General features: G+C 41.5%; 1 protein-coding gene across 5 annotated transcripts in view; it reads right to left on the bottom strand.

Annotated features, from left to right (window-relative positions):
- Positions 1-5,993: 5,993 nt before the first annotated feature.
- Positions 5,994-9,587, bottom strand: part of ZNF474 (zinc finger protein 474) — a 70,607-nt gene continuing 67,013 nt past the window's right edge. For all 5 annotated transcript variants that reach the window (XM_055232637.2, XM_055232638.2, XM_055232639.2 and 2 more), the window contains one exon: positions 5,994-8,213. In XM_055232637.2, the coding sequence (XP_055088612.1) occupies positions 6,907-8,001 (1,095 nt within the window). In that variant the 5' untranslated portion in view covers positions 8,002-8,213 and the 3' untranslated portion in view covers positions 5,994-6,906. The remainder of the gene's footprint in view (positions 8,214-9,587) is intronic.

Genomic DNA, 9,587 nt, shown 5'->3' with positions numbered 1-9,587 from the left:
CACCTCCAAAGAAGCGGAAATCATAGAGGGAAATAATTCTAAAAGACTTAGTCTTTTTTTTTTGAGACGGAGTCTCGCTCTGTCGCCCAGGCTGGAGTGCAGTAGCGCGATCTCGGCTCACCGCAAGCTCCGCCTCCCGGGTTCACGCCATTCGCCTGCCTCAGCCTCTCCGAGTAGCTGAGACTACAGACGCCCGCCACCACGCCCTGCTAATTTTTCGTGTTTTTAGTAGAGACGGGGTTTCACCGTGTTAGCCAGGAGGGTCTTGATCTCCTGTCCTCGTGATCCACCCGCCTCGGCCTCCCAAAGAGCTGGAATTACAGGCGTGAGCCACCGCGCCTGGCCTGTAAAAGACTTAGTCTTGATTTCAGGAGTTCAGTTTAACAGAAGGCACGAAGAGACAAAGGACTAAGAAGGTTCTTAACACTAACCTTTTTCTCTCTCTTTATACCTCTCTCTTTCTCATCTGATAGCCTTGATAAGATTGCCTGATATTTCATCGAGAAAATATGAGATACAAGCTAACAGATAGTAGTTACTTTATCTCCCCAGTAATAACCTACAGGCTTGCCTTTATCTGTATTCATCATTCTCCTGAAACAAAAAATTGTCCTCTCCTATCGAAGACCTTCCTTCCACACATTGGTGATCCCAACTCCTGGTGCCTATTTTTTTTTTTCCAGGTTTTGCACTTTCTCTTATCACCTCTTTTGCTTCTTCAACCTCCTTTTCTCTACTGGATCATTATCCTAAGCATTAAAACATAATCTAGAAGCTCCCACCTTTTAAAAAAACCTCTCATCCCAATATCTCTATTCCTAGCCTACCTACTATTTCTCTTCTAGTCTTCAAAGCCCTACTTCTCAAAACACATCCTATCTTTATTCTCCATACACTCTGCAGCTCTCACCACTGCACTATGTTCTTTCCAAGGTTAGCAGCTGCATCCACACTGCCAAATTAAATATTTTTTGGTCCTCATTCTACTCAACTTCTCAGCATAAAACACTGTTTTCCACGCCTTTGTTTACAACATTTGTCTGATCTCAGCTTTCATGGCACCCTACTCTAGGCCTTTCTCTTGCATCTCCAGACCTTCATTCTCCAGCTTCTTCCCCTCTAGTCCCTAAATGTTGTATCTCAGGGCTCAGCCCTGGGCCTGTTTTTCTGTCTGAGTATTCATTCTGGTTGCTTTAAATATATGTTAATAATGCACAAATGTATATCCCAGCCCAGTCCTCCCTTCTGAGTTTCAGACTCATAGATCCAGTCTAACTCAAATATCTCTCAAGCATTTTGAATTAGATAAGGCCAGAATTAAATTATAGATCTTACTTCCCCAAATCCAACCTTTCCACAGTCTTCTTCATCTTAGAAAATGGTACTACTAGTGCAGTTGCTCAAGCTAGAAATCTGGGAGTCATCCTCGACCCTCTTTCTTACCCTGCACATCCCAACTATCACCAAGATCTGCCCATTGTACCTTATCTTTATCTCCATTACTAACATGATAGGCCAAGGCACCACCAGCTCTCGGTTCCTGCAGTAACCAAACTACTGATGTCCCTGTGTCGACAGAGCAGCTGGAGGAAACTATGCTACCTATTCAGCCTCATCATGTGCCTGTTCCCTCTCTCATTAGGCCCTGGCCACGTGCACACTCTTTCATTTCATTATAAGATCTTCCTTACCTCAGGACCTTCATACATGCTGCCCTTGATCTGAATGTCCTTTTCTCTAACCATTCCCTTCCTCCACATGTTTCCTCTTGGCTAGTGCTTTGACACCTTTCATGTCTTACCTGAAATATCTTCCTCCCACAGGTTTTCTCTAGCCAAGATCCTGAATGTTTGTATTCCACCATTCCACACTGTCATATCACAATTTTAAATTGTATATTTAAAAAAATTCCATATGATTTCCTCAATAGGACTAAAAACTCCAAGAAGTCAAGAACTGTGCCTATATTTTTATGACTCTATATTTAGTACTTAGTCCAATGCCTAATGATAAGTATTAGTGAATGAATGGAATTCCGTCCTCTTTTTCCTAACACTCACAGCTTGGCAGGGTAGCAATACCCGTTGTTTATATCACTTCTATGCCCCTTTCACAGTGACATGAAAATATATGAATCTTTGGAATTAGACAGAATGGCTCTGACAGACACTTGGGAACCCACTGTATGACTTTAAGCAAGTTGCTTAACCACAGTCTCCCAACCTGGAAAGTGGGAAAATCATGTTTATCTTATAGTAATATAATGAGAGTTAAAATGACATCAGGTATATAAAATGCTAATCATAAGGTGCTGCGGTTTCAATGGTGGTGTCTCCTCCAAAATTCACAGTGGATCTTACTTCCTAGTGCAACAATGTTAAGAGGTGTGGCCTTTGTGAGGTGATTAAGTTGTGAGGGAGCCACCTTCATGAATGGGCTTCATACCCTCATAAAAGGGTTCAAGGTTAGAAGAGGTAGCGCCCTTCTTGCATTTCCATCCCTTCCACCACAGCATTTCTCCCCTCTGGAGGATCTAGCAACTAATTACCGTCTTGGAAGTAGAGCATTCCTCACAAGTTCATAAAAATCCTGCTGGCACCTTGATTTTGGACTTCCCAGCCTCCAGAACCATGAAATATAAATTTCTGTTCTTTATAAACTACCCAGTCTTTGGTATTTTGTTATAGCAACACATAGGGACTAAGACATAAAGGCATTCAGTAAAAGTTAGTTGCCTGTCTTCCATGCCTTCCCCTAAACTCCAGATTCTTCTTACCCAATAGATACACATGCACACATACAGAATTTGAAAATATGAGAATATCCTGCCCTCCCGAGTTTTTCTGATTATGTTCTTCCCACTGTGAGTTTTGCCTGTAAAGAATAAGATACTTAGCCAGAGAAGACCACTTGTAGCTTTAAATCAAATATGTAACTCTAGCACTAAATAACTGGAGTTTATCTAGTAAGGGCACCTTCTCAAATACATTTGGGGATAACACAGAGGAGGAAAAAGTCAATAATATTATTTGATAGCACAGAACACATTACTTTAAAAGAAAACACCAGATGGCAGCACCAGATGCTAGAGATGTCTCTGATGGGGCTTTAGCTAAAACCTGAGGACTGAGGATGCTGAAAGTAGCTTAAAACTGTGTTCAGAGAGACAATCATTTATAGAAAAGATAGTTCCCCTTAAGAAAAATAATACATATTTTGCAATATAGAACAAGGTTTTTAGAAACAGCGTTTCAAGTGTTACAAGTGAAATCCTAGGAAAATAACCCCAAGCCGTACCTAATAAAAACTTATTAGGCAAAAGCTTCATTTTGGTTTATAGTTATATTTAATTAGCTCTGTTCTGTTCCAATTAGCTTGAAAGGGCCTAAAGCTAAAGAATGAATTACAGTTAGCTTCTAAAAACAGGCAAAATTTTATCAACTATTAAATGCAAATATTAAAATTTATTCATTCATATTAAAATAAGAATAATTATTTCTATTATATTCCTCAGCATAGCTTAGAAAATAATTTACTAAAATAGACATCAAAGAATCTCATTAAATGTATGTGATATTAAAATTTAAAATGTTAGCATATAGTTTGATCCATATTATGAATCAAAATTTTATCTGCAATTGACACCACTTTTAAATTTTTGCTAAATTGCTATTAGCCATCTAGGCTTTTCTTTTAGAGGAAAGAAAGGAAGTGTGATGCTGCTCATTACACCATGAAATACATATACACAGTCCCAGGTCCATTCCACCTTTTAAAAAAAATCCACACCGAAGGTTTTTTTCCTCTTACATACTGTTTAGTGTCCTTCACAACTTTCCCTGGAGATCAGGAAGAGTGAGTTCAGCGCTATACTTTGGATGTGAAACAGTGAGACAATTCGAGCCAATATATTGATTAGAAGGCAATGCAAAATGCCCACTGAGATCTTGGAGCAGAACTTGCCTAATCAGTGTTTGTGTTTAGATTTGATAGAAGGATCACAGAAGCATCTGTGTCATAAGGGACCTGAGCCAATCTGTTTTGGAGAAACATTCTGAGGGAAAGGTAATTCATTCTGCCAGTGAAACAGTGACTGTGGGGTCACTGGAGTGAATTGTTTTCCAAGTACTGTGATTATAGTTCTGAAACTATTTCTCTCACCTGAATCCACTACAAGATTGAACCCTGTGAGAACATAAGGCAAGATAGCTGATTCTAATCTGAAATCAGACCAAGGGTTCCGGAGGGAAATCTGAATTGTAAGAAGGAATGTGTGAGTGTCACAGGCTGCCAAAAGTCAGTTTTCACAGACAGATGAAATTCTGAAATCTAATAATCATTAGAGTAGTGTTCTTTATGAAAAATGAGTAATTCATAGCACTATCTCAAATTTAAATGATAGAAAGAAAAATGTCTACAGGGAGGATCAAATCATAACTAAACTACACAGTGAAGGAAAGGCTTTCGGCTGAAAGCACTATGGAATGGTAAATATCTTCTCTAAGAAAGGGCTAAAGCCCACTGCTTTGAAAGTTCTTATGCTCCCTGGAAGCCTAAGAGCTTTCTCCTTCATAACTCACCCAAGCTTGTTTTCAGTCTGGCAGCCAAAGGGTCCCTATGTTGGATGACCTTTCTATGCCCTCTACTGAATCTTGTGTGGTCCCCAAACAGGCCAGCACACATTTGACAGTGGTCGGGGCCAATTTCCCATTCACATGTGTGTTCTCAGGCCTGAGAGCAGGGTTGGGTGTGCTCTGACATAGCCATGTCCTCTAGACCTCCTCCCCCTACTCTCGTCTAAATGCATAAGTCGAGTCACTGAAGGGCCATCACTGGCCTCTCCTGACATTCTCCCCTCCAGATGACCGGCTGAGTCAGGAAGGTGTTTCCTCAGGAAGCTGGGGGCCCCAGCCAGCCACTTTCAGCCATCGTGACTGAGTAAGAACAAGCTGTGCTCAGCCTGTTGGCTCCACTCTTGAGCACAGAGTATGTGTTACAACAACAAGCACAAGAATACTGACCACACGCTTCCCTATCTCTAGATCTGTAATGAGAACATTTGAAGTAAATACAAACAATCAAGAAACAGCTCTGTAAGGCACAAAGTGAACAGAGTTTCTGATTTGTGGCCATGAGACACAGCTTCTTGTACTCTCTGAATCCAGACCCCACACGTTATGGAAGAAAAGCAACAGACAGAAGATGGGAAAAACAGGTCATGTTTATGAGACCAGCTTGAAGACCATGCCACACTGAGGAGTTTGGTTTTTCCTTAGGCAAAGAAACTAGCTGTTTTTTCTTCAATGTTAATCGGAAAACTTGCCCAGCAGCTGTGAGTGACTCTTCAGCTTTCGAATCATTGTCTTGGAATCTTCTAAACCAGTAAGACCATACTTATTTTATTTTAAACATGGAATTTGGGAGCAAAGGACTAGACAGTCCTCAAACTAATGAAATAAAAAAGAAAGAAAAATCAAATTAGAAATAAAGAATGCCCCCTCCCCAACCAATTCCTTTGGTTTAATCTTTTATAATGGCTTGGCATAATCTTTGTTTCCTTTTTTCTTTTTTTTTTGAGATGCAGTCTCACTCTGTCATCCAGGCTGGAGTGCAGTGGTGTGATCTCAGCTCATTGCAACCTCCAACTCCTGGGTTCGAGTAATTCTCCTGTCTCAGCCTCCGTAGTAGCTGGGACTACAGTCATGCCCAGCTAATTTTTGTATTTTTAGTAGAGACATATTGGCCAAGCTGATCTTGAACTCCTGACCTCAGGAGTTGGCCTCCCAAAGTGCTGGGATTACAGGCATGAACCACCACACCCGGCCTAATCTTAGTTTTCTTAAGAATCCATTATCCCTGCAGGCTGGGCTTTACAGTATCCCAAAGTGCTGGGATTACAGGCATGAACCACCGCGCCCAGCCTAATCTTAGTTTTCTTAAGAATTCATTATCTCTGCAGGCTGAGCTTTTCAAGTAGCAAGCCATGGAAAAAAGACTTTTACCAATTCCTGTTTCTCATAATTTGATATTCTGTAAGGTTGACACAAGACAAAGCATCCACCATCTGGTTTAATGGACAAAGAACATGGACCAGGCCCTATCTTGCAGGTAGCCACCCTCGTAAGCATCTCTCTCCAATCCTTGCCCATGGTGAAACTTCAGATAAAACCCTAAAAACTCTTTCCCATTCAAGCTGGGGGTTCCGGGGTCATGCTTATTCAGAATGGCCCAAGTTGGGGAGGGAGGGGGGGCGTCAGGGCCTTGTCTTCATCCTGAACACAGGGCACAGAGCAGCAGCAGGAATCAAGCACCTCCCAGAACATAACCTAGTTGCTTCAGTGTCTACACTGGGGTTAATTTCCTACTTACTACAACCATGTAAGTGTCCAAAGAAAAAATATGCTGTATTTACAGACCATGTGTATTTTTGCAAGTGCTTCAGTGTTTAATTGTTGCTAAAGTCATTTGGGGTTTTTGACACAGATTCTATTTTAGTAAGATAAACTCAGCATAACCCAGCATTGCCAAAAATGAATTCCTAAGGTAGATGACTAAAATAAACCGGCAATAAATATTGGCTGTTGGAATGGGAATTATATCTCTGTAATGTAGACACAGGATTAATGACTCATTTTCAAATTACAGTCTCTCCCAGGGATTATTTGTATCAGGGATCAGGGAAGAAAGAAGTCCATCTCTTCTTCTTTTAGACAGCAGAATTGAAGAGGAATATGAACCCATCAGGCAAAGATGTTCTTATATCTATTCAGCCAAGAGAGGTATAGGCCCTGGAGTTCAACGGGGAGTTAACTTGAACAGGCTGCATTGAGGCTGATACAAGGCATTGATAGAAAAAATAATAGGGGCTGAGGTGGCTGATTCTGGGGACAGTTTTCTCTGGTTCCCCTACAGGCAGAGGGCGCCACCAGGTTCACCTAATGCGTCTTGTGTGGCATGAATTACCTTATCAGTTACACTGGGTGCTGCCCTGTTGCTTTGCTGCTTGGAATTAGTGGACATTTTTAGGCCTCCTTTACTCCCTAAGGTCAAATTTTGATATTTCGGCCAATGAGGATGAGTTTTACAACTTCTCTGGTGTACCAGAAGGAGGTCTGAGGTAAAGATTTGGCTACAATTTGGGCAGGACACAAGCTGAACTTGATTTGGTCCTGCTTGGCTGGACTGTGCATTCGGAAGGGGCTGAGGCTTCTGTGGGAGTGGCCGCTGGAGCTCCACAGGGAGCTGGTTATTTTCTATTTTCCACTTTTCCAGGCATTTGGGCTCATGAATAGGAAGGGACAGGGTGCCAAATTCCTTACCACATATGTAGCAGATAACAGTACTTGGTCGGGCTGGGGTTCCACTACGAGCTTTCTTGAGGCCAGTAAGATGATCAGAACTGTTAGAGTGTGGTGTTTTGCGACCCTCACCCTTTGGCTTGCAGCTTCTGTGATGAACAGGAAGATGATTTGGCAAGAATGTGCAGCCACAGGATCCACAGGGCAGCAGCTGTGCCTGGGCACTCTGAAATGCAGCCTCATTAGTTGCCTGAAGACTGTAGGACCCACTGCTGCTGAGGGACTGTGGTTTGGAGGGTTCTGGCCTCCTCAAGTGCTTGGGCAACTTGCTGTTTTCAATATGCCACTTCTGCAAGCACTGGGGTTCATGAATGGCAATTGACTGGGACCCAAATTCTCGACCACAGATATAGCATACCCGGAATGCAGGCCTGCGGGCCGGGATCACAGGGGGGCTAAGCTGGCTTTCCGATATAATTCTTCTACTTGACGATTTTGATAGTATCACAGTCCCAGGTCTCTTTTTCTGAGTGTCTGTCTTTATCTTTTCACCAGAATTAACACTCTCTGTTTCTGGAGAAAGACTAGAATAGGAGTCACTAGAGAGAAGCCCAGCTTGGTTGATAAGGAAAGTGGGTTCTTTAGAATGGTGAAAAGTTGGTTGTAACTTATTGGAAATTCTTTTCTTCTTTCCTCTTTCCATTAACAAAGATGTCTTTCTGTAGTGCTTGCTCTGATTTCAGGCCAGACTCACTTTGGGCTTCTGCTTAGAGTGAAGGTTAGTGAGGTTAGTTGTCCTGGGGTTCACACTGTTGCCAGTACCTTAGCCCCACAGACCATGACTCAGAGCTTCATTGCAGGACAGCAGTCTGGAATGTTGCAAAGTCCTCATTAAGGCTGAGATGTCTCCAAGATCTGTGGAGGGGGGTGGGAGACATAAGAAGTTATTATGTACACACACACACACACACACACACACACAAGAAGTTATTATGTACACACACACAAACACAGACATTTAGGGTTTTTTTTGTGTTTTTTTTTTTTTTTTGCTTGTTTTAAATATTGACCTTGTATACTTTTTGACTAGCACAGTCACCAGCATATGGGATTTGGTCAATAAACTGACATAAATCTGAGGAAATCTTCCATCATCAATTGCACTACCACTGTATTGGAAATCGTGTTCTGCCCAAAAAGTTAACTTGACAATTACAGCACATCATAGATACAGATGACACAAACCAATAGAGGCTGAGACCAGGGTGGTGAGACCATAGAATAGAAAACTGCAAACTGTGAAAATTAGATTAATGAAATCAGCAGGTCATACGAAAAGACCCCCTGGGCCCCACAGAAACTTCCACTACATCAGAGATCCTTAATTTGTTAGGGGCATGGATTCCTTTGACAATTCTGTGAACCTATGCACTTCTCAGAATAATATTTTTATAAGCGAAAAATAAAAATTGTTGCTATCACAGGTGAAATCAGTTTTACTGAAATACTTTGTCAACTGTTTCTAGTTGTGATGTACATTTTAATTGAGATAAAGCTGTGTCAGACTTCTTGAGTGTCCATGGACCTGAAATTAAGAACTCTTGCAGAAGAAGTAATTCAAGAATGAATCTTATGAGGATTATCAGGATAGCCCTCAGAGGGACATAAACTTCTTGTGACACATCATGTATTCACTTTTGTTTATTATGGGAATAGGGTATTAAAAAGTGGAGCTATAATTCTCCAGCAAAGAGTACAGCCTAGGCCGGCACCCATCCTGGTGGGATATCTGCAGATCTTTCATGGAAAGATGATACACAGATGCTGCTTGAGGCTCTTTTTTGTTTTTAAAGGTCTCATACCTACTTTCTTGTTTTATGTATGTATGACTTCCAAATATTTTAAATATAAAACAAAGGCCCTGGATTCCCCAAGGATCCCCACCAGAGGAAGTGGCAGCTTAGGTATCCATTTAGGGGAAGAATCCTAAATTTTTATATTGGGAACAGTTATGAGTAAATTTTACCGTGGGTTTATAATCTGGCTCCCCAAAAAGATTATTTCAGAAGCCTCAGGACTTTTTCATTTCCTTTATCATTTCATTTATCAGGTTGATAAACTCTAAAGCATCCATTCTTAACCACAGAAGGAGCAGCCTCATGGTGTGAAGCTGGATCCTGTACATTATGGCAAACACTTCAGTTTGGGCAGTGCAAGGCCAGCAGTCCTGGTAATATGGAAACCCTGGGCACTGGATTTGATAAAGAACAAGAAGAGCTGTGATATCTG

Source organism: Symphalangus syndactylus, chromosome 11, assembly GCF_028878055.3.
Source record: "Symphalangus syndactylus isolate Jambi chromosome 11, NHGRI_mSymSyn1-v2.1_pri, whole genome shotgun sequence".
Taxonomy (NCBI): domain Eukaryota; kingdom Metazoa; phylum Chordata; class Mammalia; order Primates; family Hylobatidae; genus Symphalangus; species Symphalangus syndactylus.
Note: the sequence above shows the minus strand (reverse complement) of the source record. Positions and strands in the feature narration are given on the sequence as shown.